The following is an 18,216-nucleotide window of genomic DNA, read 5'->3' as shown; positions in this document are numbered from 1 at the left end:
TTGCAGTTGAGAGGGGTTTTTTTCTCTCGTTGTGGTTCAGGCGGTATCATCGATAGCGACACTGTTCATCAAAATGGGCACTGAAACGAGGTTTAGAGTTGAAGATCCCCCTTCGACCGTTCAGACCAGTATCAAAACTGTGATTATCATCTTTTTTCAACTATCCGAGCGGCGGACGGCGGACCGCCGAACGCGGAGCCGCCTGAGCGACCACGATGACGATCTCGCTAGTTTCGCAATTATTACGAGCTCCGCAACTTCTTCTTATAAAGACAAAGTTGTTCGGAAGCTCAATTAAACGCAGAATCTCCATTGCTCGTGATATTAAAAGCGATGTGAGTAAAGCATCGTCGACTTTAGCCACTCGAATGCGAAAATATTTCTTCCAACATGCGCGGTTCTGGCCAACGCAATAGAGGTTCAATCGACCTTTTTTTGGGGGCTCCAATTTGGAAATAACAATAGCAACCATTTCCACGTTCTTTGCGAATTTTTTTTGTTTTTTTTTTGTTTTTTGTTTTCTGTTTTCGCAACCATTCGCTAAAATATTTCAGTTCGACAGACTCAAATGCCGAAATATACGAGGTGGAGCTGAAGAAAAATAAAACAATAGAGTGGTTTTACAAACCTTATCCCGTAAACGCAATAATAAAGTAATGGAACAACATGAGTGGGAGGAGGAGTTTCACACGCGGTTGCAAGCACAAATGCTTCTACTTCTTTTTCTTCTTGTTGTTGTTCTTGCTCTTGCTGCTCTCATTGCTCTTCCTGGTGTTGCTCTTGTTCTTGTTCTTGTTGCTGTTGTTGTCTCAACCTATAATTGCCAGGACAAAGGTTTAACTATTTTTACGACAACCGCGTATCTCTCTGACGGAACAATCGGCTTCACCAGTGGGTGCGTCTTATCAATGACATTCGGGGAATGACAACACGATGTGCTGTTTCTTCCAATGTTCAAGCTTCAGGGTCGGATTAATTAAAAAAAAATGAGGAGGCTTTGCATGTTGGTTGATTGGAGGTAGATTTGGAGGCGTGGTTATGCCGGTGGTAATGCCGGTGGTTATAGTGGTGATGGCAATGGATTGCTATGTCGGAGATGCTAACGATGATGATTGTCTGGAATTTGGAGTCTTTTTTTTTTCCAAATCTCAACAAGAAATTCCATCACTTGATTGTTTCACTCGCCGATTTTATCCCACCATCCTTTCTAAGGAAAAACATCTCGTGCCGAGCCGGCAATACTTGTCTGTTTCAGTCATCGAACTTCGAAGATCATTCAGCGATCTAGATTTACAATCCACCAGCGTGGGGGAGGGGACTTCATGAATGGGGACCTTTTAACTTAGTTCTTTTTTTTTTTTGAATACCGACCTCATTCATAGCACTGGATTTGCTGAAACGAGTCCATCCCAAGTTTGTATTTTCAAATTCAAAGCAAAGCGAGCCCATGCGAGTTACATCGCATGAGGTCATGTTGTCCGCATCCAGCACATGCCTCCTTCGCATCAAAAAATGCCAGCATGTGCTAGTGGTAGTGGATAGTGGGCAGTGAGCAGTGGATGCTTACGCCGTGCTGCTTGGCAAAGGCAATGGGCGACGGCTAAAGCTATGTAGGGCTCGTAAATTCTCGGGAGCTATTTCCATCACTGCGTTATACCCGATGTATTTGACAGAAGCACCGGGTATATCATTATTCCCGAAGCTGCCTTGAGCTTCAACCTAGTCTTCCTTTCCTTTTCTTTCCTTTTTTTTTACTAATTTTTGCATCTACGATCCGTCTCGATCCGCACGCGACGGACACTGCCTGCCCATGGATTAAGCTTGAAATGATTGTGGCTTATGGCGTGAGGCGGAAACTCACCACGGGGTTGTTTTTTTCGCCGAGCGAGTGAGATCTGGTGCCAGTGGCTCGATTGAGCGTGCTATCTTGACTTCATATCACTGCCTTGCCTCTGCTCCTGGATGGAACTGGCATTGGAATTGGACATTTGGGCATTCAGCGTTGGGCATCGGGCCCTGGGGTAAAGTCTCAGCTCATTACCCAATGTATCTCGGAATAAAAAAAAGAAAAAAGGAAAAGAAAACGCATTCAGATCGCGAGGATAATGATAAAAGAAAACCTCATCGGCAATCTAATCTGCTAAGTCCTTATCCGTCTCAGCTGTGCATAGTAGACAGGTGGTGAAAATGTGTCGGACTGCTCTATGACATCTTTTCATTTCAAACCGTGAACCCCTAGCCGGTTTTGTTTCATGGTTTGTTTTATTTTCTATCTTCCCTCGCTCAGCTTCTAGAAACACTGGTTCGTCGTGGGGGGGTTTTTTTTGATTTCTTGGTTTGCAGAAATGACACACTGGACCTAAAAAGGCCTGTTTACTCTCGCTAGAGTTGACTTGAAGAAGAAGAAGAAGAAGAGGCGCAAGCAATGGTGGTAGTAGTAGTAGTTATAGTAGGGGAGTTTAATCAAGACAACAATACTTTCCGCTATTGCAGTGGGGCGAGGTAGGAAGTCTCCGCTAGTAGAGCCTCCAATTTAAGTCGAGCCCTTACATTTGGTGCATTTGGGGCTCTATTTCAAGCTTGCTGATTTTTTTATTTAGTTTTCGGTTTTACTGATCCCAGGGAGACAAGAGGACAGCTTATGCATGGTGTCAATGCATCTCCTCTTCTTCCTCTTCTTACCCTTCAAGTTCCTCCTGTTCTTCTTGTTCTTCTTGTTCTTCTCCCTCTTCGCCTACTAGTTCTTCTCCTGCTTCTTTCTTTTTGGCCGTTTAGTGGAAGGCCGTTTGAACAAGAGTGTAATTAAAGGTGTACACAACTTAATAGCTGACGAAAATCCCGCTCCATCTACTGGATGAAAGATTTTTATAAATACAGAAAGCCATCCTCACAGCCTTGTCCTAATTTATTGACGAAGTTTTCTTCTTGCAGGCAGAGCAGTGGAACCCATTCGTTTCAACAAAGAGCTTTTTGCGGCATAATCCCATACTTAGTGTTTGTGAAGACCTTTCCAGTTCCGCCGTGTGTGTGTGTGTGTCTGTGATAATAGAGTGATTTCATTAATTCAACACATTTGCTGCCATTTTGTTTTGGGGGGTTGCAACTTTTTGAAAATTTCAGAGAACTAACATCCACCAAGTTCGTATAAAATATGTCAGAAGGAGGTGTGAAAAAGAGAAACAAGCCACTGTACTCGTGTGTCACTTGCAGGAGGAAGAAGATAAAGTGCGACAAGAAGCGGCCATGTCTGAGCTGCGTGAAAATCAGCATTGGCTATACATGCACGTATGACACCAAATGGAAGCCCAACAAGACCGCAGGCAGCGATCGTTCTTCTATAGGGTTTGAGCAGCCTCGCGAGTATGCTCCAGACGTAGCCTACAACGGACGTTTTCACACAGTGTCAGACGAGACGCAAATATTGAAAACGAGGATTGCAGAATTGGAAAAGCTTTTAGACCAAAATCTACACTCGGGGTCTTTGCCTTCGTCTGCGGCATCGATCCCGTCTCTGATTCGCAACCTCAGAACGGGGCCAATTTTGCCACCAACGGATTCAATTGCTCCCAATCCGGTTGTCGATGATGGCGACGTGCTCAATTTTTATGAAGGCTACACGCCCATGCGAATCAAGGGGGTGGAGAGAAGGGCAAACAATGGCCCACTATCAGCAGTGGCGCTTTTGAAAAGAGACCCGGCGTTGGCAATCTTGTGGAATGCCATTTGCCACAAGGGCTACATCAAGATCCTGGATGTGCCAAAGCCCCGGGTGATTGAATCGTCGGCTAATTCCATGCCTCCGTACTCAAGCAATGGCATCACCGAGCAATTTGATAGGATGTTTAAAAACAAGTACGTTGAAGCTGATAATTTTGAAGAAGCAACGCCCTACAAGTCTCGGACAAAAAAAAACAAATTGGAGAAATCCAATAGTACGGAGGGTCAGGGTCACGAACTGGAGGGGTTTATGAACCTGACGGGCGATGTTCGCCTTGACCAACGGCATGCGAAGATAACATCTTCACAATTCGTCTTGGCTCGCACTATATTGGAAGGAAGGGTCAACCCTGAGATGCATTTGATTGAGAAACTCAAGCAGTTCCTACCAAAGAAAAAAGCGTTTTGGACGCTTATTGACATGTTCTTTGCCGACATCTATGAATTCTTCCCTTATATAGATGAAGCCGAGTTCAAGAAGGAACTAATGAAAATTTTCGGTCCCGTGAGCTATGAAGATGAACCATTTACACGGATAAGTGTGGCGAGAAAATTGGACTTGGCTATCATTTCGATATGTTTTTCAATCTTGAGGATGACCTTCTTGTCAATAGTTTCCAATCGCGACTGCGTAAATGAAGCAGTTGTGAAAGCAGATGAAGACTCTATTAAGAAATACCTATTCCAGAATCCAATCACTTCAGTAATCGCTGATCTTGCCAGCTCGTGTCTTTGTTGCTTTGATTTTTCAAGAAAGACAACCCTCACCATCTTTTTGGCATGTTTGTACATGAGAATCTATAAGAATTGTGCCCCCGAGGAAGGCGATATCGTCGACGGTAACGATTCACAAATCGCGACAGCGGTGTTGATTCAAATGGCTTATTCATTAGGGTTGAATCGAGAGCCGGATAAGTTGGATGCTTGCAATGACGAAAAGGCAAACAATTTGGGGAGAAAAGCATGGCATTTTTTAATGAGACTTGATATCATCCATTGCTACAATGTCGGGAACCCCACGAGCATACACCCATCGCATTACGATGTTGAGCTTCCGTTTTTAACGAGCACCAACAGCAACTCCCTCGATACTGAAAAGGAAGCAGCCGTTGTACAGACTTTCCGCTTTTTGGATAGTCAAATGGACCACTTGCGCAAGTTGATTGACTTTTCGTTGGACATTAAAAAGGGGGTCAAATTAAACGTTATAACTCGTGATTTGCACGAGTTTGAAATGATTCTCAACCGGCAATTCAGCGCCGTGAGCAATCCTGCAATTAATCTTCGAATCATTCGTCGTGAGAACCAGAGTTTGGAGTTTCAAACGTTGTTCCGCATCAATATGGGGATCAAGACTGCCCTTATTTCATTTTACTTCCACATATACCTCCACTATGAGAAAAAATTGGACTCTGAGTTGGCGTTTTTCTATCTTTGCAAGTTGATGCTTATCGTCATTTATGAGTTGTTGCCCAATGTGGGTGACGTGTTGTGGGGCTACATGAGCTCCATGAATGTGTTTGTCAACCACAATATCCAATCTACTTTGAGCAAGATTATTGTGCTCATTTTGTCTAGCTTGGTCAGGGTAACATATAACATTTATGCCATGGAACGCAAGCCTCAACACCAGGCTACTCTCGCCAATGACTCCGAGTATCGGAAACATTATCAGACATTGAAAAAAATTTTGAAAAACTTGAAACTTACCGGGGAGTGGATGTGTTCTTTGATGGAAAGAATGGGGTCGCGGTATTATTGCGCGTGGAGATTGTCCAAGGCCAACATTATTCTTTTCCAAAAGGCCTCGGACCAGGATTTCTATGAAAAGCATGGCAATGGGTTGAAAAAGATTAAAACGTTCCAATTCACGCCATCGCAGTTGGATCATTTCGACATGTTGATTGGAATCTTGGCCACAAGTGCTGCAAAAATTGCTCAATATGAAGATCATATCGACAAGCCAACTCCCGATTTCACTCCTCCTCCTCCTATAGTTGTCAATGATGCAGTCGTTTCCTCGAACGCCAACAACAACAACAACAACAACAACAACAACAACAACAACAACAGCAACAACAGCAAGGATAATAGTAATAATAACAACAACATCAATAACAACAGCAACAACAGTATCAAAAATGGCAACAGCAACAGCAACGGCAATAGCAATGGCAATAGCAATGGCAACTCCGTGGCCGGAGCTGCGGCTGGTGCTGGGGAGAACACTTTGAATGGATTGTCTCCCACTTCAACTATTCATTCCAACGGCTCGGGGGTATGGAAGGAGTCGATGGTAAACGCACTAAGTGGACTCACTGCGTCGGCAAAGGACGACATTGACCAAATGTGGCTCCAGCTCACCGCCATGAATCGAGATCCAAACCAGGACACAATGGAAGATTGGATTCCCCATGTGTCCACCTCGGGTGCTGGTGCCCCTGTGGCTGATGAAATCAACGTGTTTGCCCATGCTGATAATAGTCCGTTAGCTGCGGGCGCATCTATGTCGCAGCATCATCATCAAAAACAACAACAACAACAACAAGTACAAGAGCAACAACAGCAGCAGCAACAACAGCAAGTTATGGCGCCGGCGCTTTTGAACGTGCTGTCGCAAGCAGCACCTATTCGCCCGCTGCTTTTCAGAGATCCTGGCTCACTGGTTTACATTGATCTGGATTTCGATTTGTCGTACCGATACAATTATCATGACATTATGTAACTTTTATATATAAAACACGAATAGAGACGCGAGATACATTTATTTTAAAAAAGTATAGTTGAAGTTGAGCTTCGTCGATAGCTTTCATTTTTTAGCGTAGGAGAAGATTATATCGTCGCCAAATTTCACTTTCAACAGCTCAACGTCAACGTTTTCAAAACACCGCTTTGCCATTTCCTCATTTTCGAAATTGATCAACGCCAAGTTGCGCGCCTGGACAAAGCGAACGTGTTCCAAGCCGGGAAAGGTCTCAAAGATCGCCTCAATCCCACCCGTGGCATCACCACCACTGGAGATGTTTTGTAGGAGCAAGATTCGATTCGGGGGTAAGTTCCGCCACTCGCTGATATCCACCTCTCTCTTCTTCGCCGACTTCTTCGCATCGATAGCACCTTTGGCCCGCTTCAAATTGCGCAAATGCAAATTCTTGCTCACGCGACGTTCATGTCGTATACGTTTGCGCTGCGCTAACTCGTGTTGATCTAATGATGCTGCCATCACGGCGTCATTTTCAGTCTTGGCGAACGCGGCGCAAATGGGCTTATTGAACAAAATTCGATTCTGCAAACACTGGATCGCTTGCGTCGATTCGGTGGTGTCGTTGAATGTTATGAATGCTTGGCCTCGCAAGCGCAACGTGGATGCCACTTTGACTGATTTTGGTGTTAGATGGTGCAGGTTTAGGAGGTTGATTAGAGCTGGTTTCAACTTGTTGAGCGAGACTTTGTCCTTTAGATTATTTAGATATATTGTTTGCTTCGGCTCTATCGATGACATGGTTGATGGATTTGGAGGTGAGATGTCGTTAGTGGGATGGGTATTGTGGTGATGGTAGCAGTATGTGGGAACTTTCCAAAAAGGTGAGGTCATGTGAGTGGTAGCGCTGAGGTGCTGCTGCGGTTAAGAATAGCCCAGGGACCTTGGCGTTGATTGCAAACTCTACGGGGAAGCGGGGTGGTTCAGCATGTCGATGATGGCTAGACTGTGAAAAATAGGGCCGAGTATAAAAGCTCAGCTCTTTCATGTGCATAAGCATGATGCATTTCACGCGATTGAAAAACGGCTAGCTTTATTCCATGTTTTAAGAAATATGGTGCCAAAAAAAAAAGTTGAAAGAGTTTCATAGAAACTGTCGTGAAAAAGTCAACTCTCACAAATTGCATTTTGGGACTATCAGACTGTTCTTCTTTATTAGAAGAAATCAAGGCACTTCTGTTAGGAATGACAGCCACGGGCATACTCAGAAGTTTGAAATAAATCAATCATGAAAGCAGAAATTTAGAAACGACTTAGAACCGGTGAAGTTGGCAACTTCTTCCAATGGACATCTCACGTGAGCAACACCATCGTCCGGACCGGCGGGGGTGGTCAGAAAGGAGGGAAGGAAAAAATAATTGCGCAGCGCAAACCCGAGTCAAGCTTTGTGGCGTTTTTTTTTCAATCGCGAACTCCATCTCTCTGCTCAAATCCGGGCAAAGGCAAGAGAGCGCCTCGGAGATACACACGAGTGTAGGTCTTCCACACCCGTGACACGAGAAACGAGAAGCCACCAATCACTTCCAATCACCACCTTTTTTTCGGCAACCTCACGAACATTTTTTAGTAATTTTTCAGGAATCAAACGTTTCAGTAGTAAAGCAATAAAGCCCTCCGCAGCGCACGAGTTGCACGTGTTGGCCGACGTGTATTGCAAGAACGAGGAGCCCCAACATGCCACAGACGCGATGTGATCCGCGTCTGCTGGTGCCAGATCTCGAAAAAAGCAAAGAAAAAGAACGTCAAAAAGAGAATTAAAATATCCCAGATCTGAGCCGTCGAATAGTGGCGAGATTTACTGCAAGTGTGTGTACTTGGTGGGGGTGTGTGTGTGTTTGCAATCGGAGTTGATTGGCAACAGGACAGCTCTTGTTTCAAACTTGCGTAATCCTTACTAATGGGACGTCTCTAGAATAACATGAGATCAAATACCGAATTTACGGCAGGTTGGGAGGAAAAAGATGAGACACAGCAAGCAAATTAGAACATGCAGTTAAGCATTGAAAACTAGTGGGGGGCGGTTTGTACTAGGAGACCTTGGCGTGCATTCCAACTGTCCAATCAGAAACGAGGAATTTGTAAGCAATAGCTAAAGCCGCAGACGAACAACTAACTCCAGCTCCTCCCTCTCTCTCTCTTTTCCAACTGTGCTTAATTTATTTTTTCCCCTGCTGCTACAATAGACAGAGCAGCGACAGCGCGCGCAAAATACACTTGTTAGCGCGAGACTCGCTCACAATCTGTCACTAAAAATACCGTCCCAACCACCCGGCCATTATTCCCATTACTTCTATAACCACCGCCGCCTGGCTCCACGGCCACAGCTCTTGACCAATGACGTGCGGCCCAATCAAGGTGACAATAACTGCGAACAATACTACTACTACTCGAGAGCACAAGCAGGAAGAGTCTACGGCTTTGAAGGAAACGGTAGCTTTGGTTAAAACAATCCGAAGGCCACAAATTTGGCAACCACCGAGAGATCTTCTTCACCTCCCCGCACATTCCATATGCGAAAGCAACCGGCTTTTGCCACAGCCGTCCAGCTTGATCTACAGGTCCGCTCTCTTATTCGAGCACTCTTAGATTGTTCAGGGTGGTGCCTGGTGGTTGCCTTCTTGCTCTCTACCCCCCCCTGTGTCACAACTTTCCATTGCGACAATGTTGACGACAGAATCAAAAAATAAATAAATAAAAAAAAAATATTAAGAGGCTACTGCTACTGCTTGTGCTGCTGTGCAGTGTGGTAGAGTAGAGTATATATATAGATGTCAAGGACAATAAACAGTTGAAGTAAGAAAGAAGCTCACATTTTTCGTCAATTTTTATAGTTACATCCCTCTTGCCTTCAACTTTTTTTTTCACTACTGAAAGCAGTCACTTTGATATATATGTATATACCCTGGTGATTGACATATATATATCTACAAGCAAGTCAACCTCAATTTTCCAGCGGTATTCCTTTTTTTCTTTACTGTTTTGTTTTATCGTTTCCCAGTTGAACTAGTTCGATAAGGATCATCAGCACAGATTTCCCTTGTCCGCAGCACCCAGTCCCCTTTCCTCCCAGTCATCGCTAGCAAGGATTTTCCCACACACATGTCGTTGGTTGCTTTGAAAAACGGAGTCGTTGGCTTGTTCCAAGGCCGGACCAAATCGGATGACGAGTTACTCAGAGTCAATAAATTGTTAGACAACAACCAGCTCCCCTATGGATCAACGGAGCAGGGATCGGCACCTAGAGACGATAGGGCAGCAGAAGTAGCAAGACACGAGGCCGTGATACACGCGGCAGCGTCAGTTGCATCCTCGTCGGAAAATAAAGAAGATGACGAAGTAGAGGCAAATTTCGTTACCCAGTTTTTCAGTAGATTCGACCCTAGAGTAATGTCGGATATCATCATTGGCTTGAGCGACGGATTGACTGTCCCATTTGCGTTGACTGCCGGACTATCGTCGTTGGGCGACTCGCATCTCGTTGTCACTGGTGGTATGGCGGAATTGGTTGCCGGCGCCATCTCGATGGGTCTCGGTGGGTTTCTTGCAGCGAAATCGGAATCTGAGTTTTATTTTGCCCAAGTGAAAAAAGAAAAATTGGATTTCTTTAAGAAACCCGATACGATAAATCAAGAAGCGGCTGAAATCATGTTTGAATTGGGCGCTAGCGAACCCACCATAATAAGCTTCCTCAAGGATCTAGATTCCCAGCCAAGAAACCTCATTGATTTCGTCATCAGATACGGTAAAGGCTTGGAAGAACCGACTGAAGGCCGACAATTGACTTCGGCACTAACGATTGGGTTATCCTATTTCCTTGGTGGATTCGTGCCACTTGTGCCTTATTTCTTTACAAATACGGTCCAAACTGGGTTGCTCGTTTCGGTGATTGTCATGTTGGGCACATTATTCATTTTTGGATTCATCAAGACGGCCCTTTCATTGGGCGACTGTGGCACTTACAAGAAAGTTCTAGATGGGGTTCAAATGGTAGCCGTGGGCTCGATTGCCGCTGGTGCTGCTTGGGGGTTGGTGTATTTCATAGATAATTGAGCATTCTAAATTTTTTTTTTTTTTTCACAAATTCAACTGACGGCAATACCATTCCCATCTTTGTTAATATCCTTATTTGTCTAGAAAGAGACAGATGAGAGTTTGGAAATCATGTCCAAACACACCCGAGAGAGAGGAAACCCGCTCGCGTTGAGATGTATTTTTTATGTATATCGCTATACCTGAGTGTTTCCAACACCACAAATAGATATTATAAAGCGTCGCTCATTTTTTTCTTTTTCGTTATTTTTCCCTGAAACTTAACGAGGCTCATCTATGCAGCAAATACAGTTCCAGACTCCTCCACTAATGACCCTACTAGAGACCATATGGCTCCAAGAACCTCTTGTAAGAGTGCGTGTTTGTTGCGGTGTGAGCAGCAGCTTAAAGACTACACTCGCACTTCCCGTCTCGCAACATTCTTTGCAAGGCTTTTATCACCGCGCTACCAAATGCGCGCAAAAGTGTAAGCCAATGAGTGCAGCCAGAAAAAAAGACAAGCTCAGTATTTCCAACCAAAAAGAGGGAACCAACAGATTGAAACAGAGATCCACCAACGCCAGACATACTCCACAAATACAAAACAAACCCCAGCTTTTATAATGATTTCAAGAATAAGCAGGAGCGCCATACTAAAAGCTTCCAGGTGCCCTCTCTCCCGCTTCAATTCCACCACCACTACCACCAATGCTGCTGCTCCCGCCTCGATATCATCACAAGCAGAGCCACCAGCAAGCAAATTAGACAAGGCAGACTTGCAACACAACGAATTTGCCAAACAGGCCCCCAACCGCGACGTGACATGGTCGAGCTCGCAAGAATCGAGAGTTGAGGTAATATCGAAGTTCCCCTTCCGATTCACCCAGAGAAACTTGGAACAACAGCCTAGACCCTGGGCCGCTATAGACTTGATCGCTAAGGAGCCAGTGAGATACTTGAGCCATGAAGAAGGAAACATTGCCGTGTGCGATGGCAACAAGGGGTCAACTTTACAGGGCCACCCCAAGGTCTTTATCAACTTGGACCAGCCCAAGGCTGCCACGTGTGGATACTGCGGATTGAGGTATGCCAAGGAGGAGTTCAAAGAGTTGATTGAGGCCGGTGAGGCTGCTGCTTAGAGGCTGATGTATAAATGTGTTTGTTTTGGTGCGAGGTACATACTTATTCATATACTGATGCGATGTAACTAATGAGAGAGTGAGAGAGTGTGTGTGAGTTTTTATGTGCCGTCTTTTTTGACTCCGTTGAGTAGAAGTGACTCTGTTCGCGAGTATTCCGGGACCCGAGCCGAGTTGCAAAAACGAAAACTCTCCCAAATATATTGCACATCTTGCCCTCCCTAGTGGCTGGAATTTATAGATAAGGAAAGAAACTCATCATAAACTGAGCCATTCCCCAGATGTGATTTGAGTCATCTACAAGAGTCCAAGTATCGCCAGTTCTTTCTCTCTTTTAAAGACTTTTTCTCGGTGGCACATTCAAATTCCGAGAATACGGACTTCTCCCCAAATACATACCAGCGGTATCACCAATCGGATAAGATACCAAGGCAATCTCACTTTTCTTGCACTTTCCCCAAAAAAAAAAAACATTATTCTTTTGAACTAAAAAGAAGAAGAAAGAAAGGAAGAGACCCACAAGCAAGCACGCAGTTGCTTCCAAAATCTAAAGCATGGTAGATCTAAAGTTTAACGTACCGCAAAATCCAATCAGAGAAATGTCATTTGATTTCGCTAGCATTACTTCTTCTGCTACTGCTGCTGCTGTTTCTGCTACTGCCAAAGTCAAGAATTTTCGAGCCAAGCCCGATCGAATAAAGGAAGAATTTGCATCTGGCGAATCCTCCACATTTGAAGAACCACCTTGTAACAAGAGCAAGAAGAAGACGAGCACGAGGACAAGGCCGGAAACGATGTCGTCGTCACGGTATCACAAAATCTTGATCGAACTAGGAAAATTCCTACGGCTGGTACTATTAGGAGTATGGTATTCTCGACATCACTTAATTCACAGCTACGTGATTATCCCCTTTGGCATCATTGTCATCTTGTCGATATTGTACGGGTTAAATCAGCTATTGACTCAGGTGTTCCATATCGAGTTCCCCAGTTCTGTATTGGGATTATTGATCAACCTTGTTTGGTTATGCTTGTTGAGTTTAGTTGCTGATTTGAAACATTCGCCACATGAACACAAGGTGAAGACTTTGTTGAGACTAGGCGCCAACTGGACCTTGACCAACTACTTGACTATAATCAAACCTTCGATGAACTTCACTTTGAAATGGATTAATGTGTTTTTCATCCCGTCGTTTATCATTTTACCTTTGTCTGACCCCATTACATTTATCGAGTGTTTGAAAATTGCTGGGGTGTTTCTTGGTGGCATTGTGATTATGATCTTGATTGATATTTATTTTATTGCATTTTTAAAGTTTGCTTATGGTAAATTGGGGGTGTTTAAAGAGGAAAAGGAGTATGTTGAAAAGGAAGAACAGTTTGAGTTGGAATTGGAAAGTATGGAAAGGAGTCGAAAGGGTAATAATGGTGGTGGCAGTGGTGCTGGTAGTAATGTTTTTACCAGCATGAGGGACGATATCACCACCATTGACGTCAACAGTCTCAAATCCGTCAAGTCAGTGCAAACGGCACCGGCGGCACTAACTGCAACCACCTTGCTCAATGAAAACCCCTTTGAGCTGAATGTGCAATTACCTGAACCTGAACCTTTGTACCATAAAGTCCATCATGTCGAAGGCACGGTGGGCCACCCTTTACAGCCACACAAGACAACACCTTACCCTCCAAAAAAGCACACATCTTCGTCATCTGCATCACCATCCTCTGCATCGGCATCGTCATCGTCATCTTCACCATCAAATTCGTCGTCATCATCTTCGTCATCATCACCATCTTCGTCATCTGCTGCTTCACCGCTGGACAATTCAGCCGTGTCGTCCTCGATCACATACAATCAACTCGCACAGCACAAAATCCCCACCACGGAGCTACCCCCCGTGACGGTGTTCATCACCCAATACATTGATTGGGTTCTCTACATCTCACTCTTTCTCATATCATTGCCTTTTTACTACATTTCACCCATCCACACATTTCTTCCCTACCATTTGGGAATCACCGTGATTGCATACTTCATTGCATTATTAATACCTCAACATTACCCACAAACGAGGAAATTTGCTCACCCCATCCTCATTTCAACGGCAATCATCTTGTTTGTATGTTTTATTGGCTCATTAATCTATCATCACCACCCCAGAGGCTTTCTTGAAGATTTGAAATTTTACAAAACGGGTAAAAACTACCTCAAGTTGTTCAATGGCCAAACCATGAATAACAATTCGAAATCCACAACTCCACCTTCACTGGATTTCACACTGACTCCACAATGGCCCGGATGCGGCGATTTCTTATCGTCGTTGATGGACGTTTCCATCGTGGCGTTGTCCTTGCCGATGTTTACCCACAGACGCGATTTCGTCAAGAACTTCTGGATCTTGATGCCGACAATCTTGGTTAGTGTCGGCGTGACTTTTTTCACTTACCCTATTTTCTGCCACACCATTGGCATTCAAGCTGAACGCTCGATTGGATTCATTGGTCGATCAATCACGTTGGCGTTGGGCACACCCTTGATGGGCTCTTTAGGAGGCTCGGTCTCATTGATGGCTGTCTGCACCATCTTGTCGGGGATCATTGGTGTGCTCATCAACGATCCGCTTTTCAAATTGTTCCGTGTGCCTAAGCAGGACTATTTGACGAGGGGGGTAACGCTCGGCATCAACTGCGGTGCTATTGCTACTGCGCACTTGTTGAATGTCGACCCTCGTGCTGCGAGTATGAGCTCGTTGAGTTTCAGCGTTTACGGCACCGTCATGATTATCATGGCTGCCATTGGTGGCGTGCGTGATTTGATTCATTCCTGGGTCGGCTTGGCCTAGCCAAAACGAATGAAAAACATGGAAAATTGCTCTTTTTTTTCGATTTACCCTTGTTTGTAGTTCATTTTTTGATTCATTTTCGATTCGTTTTTTATTGCTTCCATAGTTTTAACGTTAACGACACAACTTATTCTGATGAGATCTTTGGTTGTAGATGATTCATGATTCGTGATTCCATATTGCTGCAAAAAAGACGAAAAAAAAAATCGCCAGACGCGTCAAGAGAATTTGAAAAAAAATTGCAAAATGCAGCACTCAAACCACCAAACCACGGGAAACTACCGTCAGACCACCGCGATACAGCCTGAGAATGGAGATAGACAAGAACGCCAAACTCATAATCCTACCGACACCACCAGATGGCGAGCACAGAGAATACAGAATCGTCAAGCTACCCACACCGGATTTGACCGCATCCAAACCCTACTTACTCCAAGATTCCACCGTATGCGAGCTCTCGACAATCACCGGGTCCAACAGCGCGATAACGTTGCCCAACAGCAACGCAGTCAAGTCCTTCCTTCTCGAGCCCCTCGACGCTTCAGTGGTGGGCGCAGTGCTCCAATCAAGCACGACGACCGTGGCGTCCCCGTTCAATTTCACTTACTTGATGATGTCACTCTTTGTCACGCAGGGGGACAAATTTGCGACTTTTAAGAGTGTCGATGATATCCGCGATACATTGAGCGAGATCCTGCCTAGCCATCGCGCCATGAGCGAAGTTGGTGATGCTGTCTACGTGCGGAGTCTAAGTTTGATATGTGACGTTATCACGGAGGGCAATGAGGCGTTTTACAGATTCAACGCTGGGAAATCCTTTGAGTGGGTGCGTGGTCGGATCGATGCGTTGGAGACATATATCGCGGAAAAGGCTGGTAATAGCATATTAAAGAAAATCCGAGCTGAGTTACTCGATCCCACTAGTGTTGATCATGTGGTTGAGTCCAGCGTGTTGCAGAATGCAATCTTGTGCTACGCCGTGGACTACATCTGCGATTCCTATCTAGTTGCCGATTTCAAAGCGCAGCTAGTGCAGCATTTCAATTTCGATTTCAGCAAGATGGAAACTTACTTAGCGGAGATCAAGTCGAAGCAGAAAAAGTTGGAGGCTGTAGAGGCGAATATGAATGATGTTAATGTGGTGAGTTCCAATGCCACCAAGGCAGCCAAGAAACTACTACTACAACAACAGCAGCAGCAGCAGCAAGCGAAAAAGAGAGCGGGTGGCGGTAAGAAAGTTGCTGTGGGCAAAGGTGCACTTGATGGCTTCTTTAAACGTGCCTAATAGCGATATCAATAAGGTGTCTATGTACATGATACTATTAGATTAGATAATTTTCATGTTCAATGTTGTTGTTGGTTTTTTTTTTTATTTTTTACTCTTGCTGTTGCTCCTTGGTTGCTTCAGGAGCGTTCAATTTCTTATAAATCGACAATCCCTGCGCCATGAAACTTGAAATATCTCCAATGTTACTAGGCACAATAAGTGTATTGCTCTCCTTCGCCAACCTGCCAAATTGCCTAATGTATTCCTGGGCAATTTGCAAATTGATAGCCTCTTGGCCACCGGGCGTGTTCTTTATAGCCTCAGCAATCACCTTGAGCCCCTGCGCAGTGGCGTCGGCCTTTAGTTTAATCTGCTCAGCTTCACCGAGGGCCAAGTTAATCTGCTCGGTCTTGCTTGCTTCCGATTGCAAAATGACACTTTGCTTTTCACCTTCGCTGATGTTGATCCTGCTCTGTCTATTACCCTCCGACTCCAAAATCTCGGCTCTCTTGGACCTTTCCGCAGACACTTGTCTATGCATAGCTTCCAAAACCTCTGTGGGTGGATGGATATCTCTAATTTCATACCTCAAGCATTCAACACCCCAGTTATCATTCGCGGCGTGGTTGATCACCTCGTTGATTGCGGTGTTTAACGCTTGTCTTTCCTTCAACACCGCGTCCAAGGTCATATTACCAATCTCGGAACGCATGGTGGTTTGAGCAAGTTGTCTGATGGCGAAATGGAAATCCTCGACTCCGTAGCTTGCCTTGTATGGGTCATGGACTTTGACATAAAGCACGCCGTCGAGCTCCAACGACACGTTATCCAGGGTTATCGCGGTCTGAGTAGGGATTTCAATTGCGGTTTCCTTGAGCGATTGAACATAGGTCACCTTGTCAAGCACGGGAATCAAGATTGCTAGCCCCGGTGGCAATATCCGGTTGAATTTCCCCATCCGTTCCACTATCCATGCTTGTTGCTGAGGCACAAATTTGATGATTGTGTTTGAAGGAAGCGATTTGCCTTGGAAAAAATTGAGCGAGTTTATTGGTGCTGATGCTGGTGACGGTGGCGACCCCCCGGGGGCGGAGGTAAAGTAACGGATGGTAGTAGTTAATGGTGCACCCTTCTGAGGGAATGACAGAGCAAGGTGTCTCTGCACTCTGATTGCTCTAGACAACATGGCTGAGTTTGTATATCCGTGGTCTTTGAAGAAAAGCTCAGTGGCGGCAACAACAAGAACAACGGCAACGACAACTGCGGGCTCGGTTTACTTGGGTTTGACTCACGCTGCGTTGCCTCTTTTTTCTTTCTTTCTCCTCTTCTCGACGTTCGCGATGATCCATTTACCTCATCCAACCTCAACTTTTCACCCACCAGCAGCGACAAAACCATCATAGTCCTCGCCATAGTCCTCGCCAGAGTCCTCTCCATTGTCCCCCCCTCAACAATCATGTCACGATCGCTCGAGCTCACCACCAACGAAAAGAACTTTCTCCACACCGCCCTCAAGAACAACCTACGTCTAAACGGCAGAACACCAACACAATTGCGCCCCATCAACATTGAACTCTCCCCGCTGGAATACGGTTACGTCGAAGTGTCACTAGGCTCATCCAAGATTTCCGTGCGCATATCAGCACAGATAGTGAAACCCTACGAAGACAGGCCGTTTGAAGGCATCTTTGTCATCAACTCGGAAATCTCGCCGATGGCATCGCTCAAATTTGACACGACTCGGGCCCAGCAGCAAGATGAAATTTTAATCTCGCGCATAATCGAAAAGAGCATACGAAGATCGAATGCGTTGGATCTAGAAAACTTGTGTATTGTTGCGGGCGAAAAGTGCTGGGAGATTGTGGCAGATTTGAACTTCTGGAACTACGACGGCAATTTTGTCGATTTGGGGTGTTTTGCTACTATGCTTGCATTACTGCATTTCAAAAAACCAGATATCTCGATCGGCTCAAGCGGTGGTGGTGGTGGCGGTGGCAACAGGATCGTGGTTCACGATTTCAATGAAAGACAGCCGGTGGGGTTGAGTATATTGCACGTGCCGATTTGTTTAACGTATTCTTTTTACAATTTGAGCTCGAAGGAAGTCAACATCAAAGGTGGCGATGTTGTCGAAGAGGAAAGTGGCGACGCTAGCTCGGAATGGGACGCCAATGAAGTGTGCTTGCTCGATGCCGATGCCGTGGAAGAAACGTTCCGGGACGGATCCATTACTATTACCTTGAATAAGAATAGAGAAATTATCCAATTGAGTAAAAACGGTGGAGTTCCTATCGATGCTCAGCAATTGATTGAATTGTGTTATCTGCTGATGTCGCATATCGACAAATTGACCGACTTGATCAAGACCAAGATTAAAGAAGATGAAGCTAGGCGGTATCAATTGGAGAATTTCAAATTGTTGGAAAGCAGCGCCGATAGGTGAGAGAAAAGAGTGGGTAT

General features: G+C 45.0%; 8 protein-coding genes across 8 annotated transcripts; 6 read left to right on the top strand and 2 right to left on the bottom strand. All coding sequences in view use genetic code 12, as the record gives it.

Moving 5' to 3' along the window:
- Positions 1 to 3,151: 3,151 nt before the first annotated feature.
- Positions 3,152 to 6,442, top strand: LODBEIA_P34300 (uncharacterized protein; the record flags this gene model as incomplete). The annotated part of the gene is made up of 1 exon (XM_066973540.1): positions 3,152 to 6,442. The coding sequence occupies one exon, from the start codon at positions 3,152 to 3,154 to the stop codon at positions 6,440 to 6,442; it is 3,291 nt and encodes a 1,096-aa protein (XP_066830368.1).
- An 84-nt stretch (positions 6,443 to 6,526) lies between these two features.
- Positions 6,527 to 7,219, bottom strand: LODBEIA_P34290 (uncharacterized protein; the record flags this gene model as incomplete). The annotated part of the gene is made up of 1 exon (XM_066973538.1): positions 6,527 to 7,219. The coding sequence occupies one exon, from the start codon at positions 7,217 to 7,219 to the stop codon at positions 6,527 to 6,529; it is 693 nt and encodes a 230-aa protein (XP_066830367.1).
- Positions 7,220 to 9,577: 2,358 nt separating this feature from the next.
- LODBEIA_P34280 (uncharacterized protein) lies at positions 9,578 to 10,528 on the top strand (the record flags this gene model as incomplete). Its single annotated transcript, XM_066973537.1, has 1 exon — positions 9,578 to 10,528. The coding sequence occupies one exon, from the start codon at positions 9,578 to 9,580 to the stop codon at positions 10,526 to 10,528; it is 951 nt and encodes a 316-aa protein (XP_066830366.1).
- A 602-nt stretch (positions 10,529 to 11,130) lies between these two features.
- LODBEIA_P34270 (uncharacterized protein) lies at positions 11,131 to 11,646 on the top strand (the record flags this gene model as incomplete). Its single annotated transcript, XM_066973536.1, has 1 exon — positions 11,131 to 11,646. One exon carries the CDS (start codon positions 11,131 to 11,133, stop codon positions 11,644 to 11,646), a length of 516 nt encoding a protein of 171 aa, XP_066830365.1.
- A 554-nt stretch (positions 11,647 to 12,200) lies between these two features.
- On the top strand, positions 12,201 to 14,489 carry LODBEIA_P34260 (uncharacterized protein; the record flags this gene model as incomplete). Its single annotated transcript, XM_066973535.1, has 1 exon — positions 12,201 to 14,489. One exon carries the CDS (start codon positions 12,201 to 12,203, stop codon positions 14,487 to 14,489), a length of 2,289 nt encoding a protein of 762 aa, XP_066830364.1.
- A 310-nt stretch (positions 14,490 to 14,799) lies between these two features.
- Positions 14,800 to 15,774, top strand: LODBEIA_P34250 (uncharacterized protein; the record flags this gene model as incomplete). The annotated part of the gene is made up of 1 exon (XM_066973534.1): positions 14,800 to 15,774. The coding sequence occupies one exon, from the start codon at positions 14,800 to 14,802 to the stop codon at positions 15,772 to 15,774; it is 975 nt and encodes a 324-aa protein (XP_066830363.1).
- A 91-nt stretch (positions 15,775 to 15,865) lies between these two features.
- On the bottom strand, positions 15,866 to 16,942 carry LODBEIA_P34240 (uncharacterized protein; the record flags this gene model as incomplete). Its single annotated transcript, XM_066973533.1, has 1 exon — positions 15,866 to 16,942. One exon carries the CDS (start codon positions 16,940 to 16,942, stop codon positions 15,866 to 15,868), a length of 1,077 nt encoding a protein of 358 aa, XP_066830362.1.
- A 270-nt stretch (positions 16,943 to 17,212) lies between these two features.
- On the top strand, positions 17,213 to 18,199 carry LODBEIA_P34230 (uncharacterized protein; the record flags this gene model as incomplete). The annotated part of the gene is made up of 1 exon (XM_066973532.1): positions 17,213 to 18,199. One exon carries the CDS (start codon positions 17,213 to 17,215, stop codon positions 18,197 to 18,199), a length of 987 nt encoding a protein of 328 aa, XP_066830361.1.
- Positions 18,200 to 18,216: the final 17 nt, after the last annotated feature.

Source organism: Lodderomyces beijingensis, assembly GCF_963989305.1.
Source record: "Lodderomyces beijingensis strain CBS 14171 genome assembly, chromosome: 4".
Taxonomy (NCBI): domain Eukaryota; kingdom Fungi; phylum Ascomycota; class Pichiomycetes; order Serinales; family Debaryomycetaceae; genus Lodderomyces; species Lodderomyces beijingensis.
This window is presented reverse-complemented; position numbering and strand designations above follow the sequence as displayed.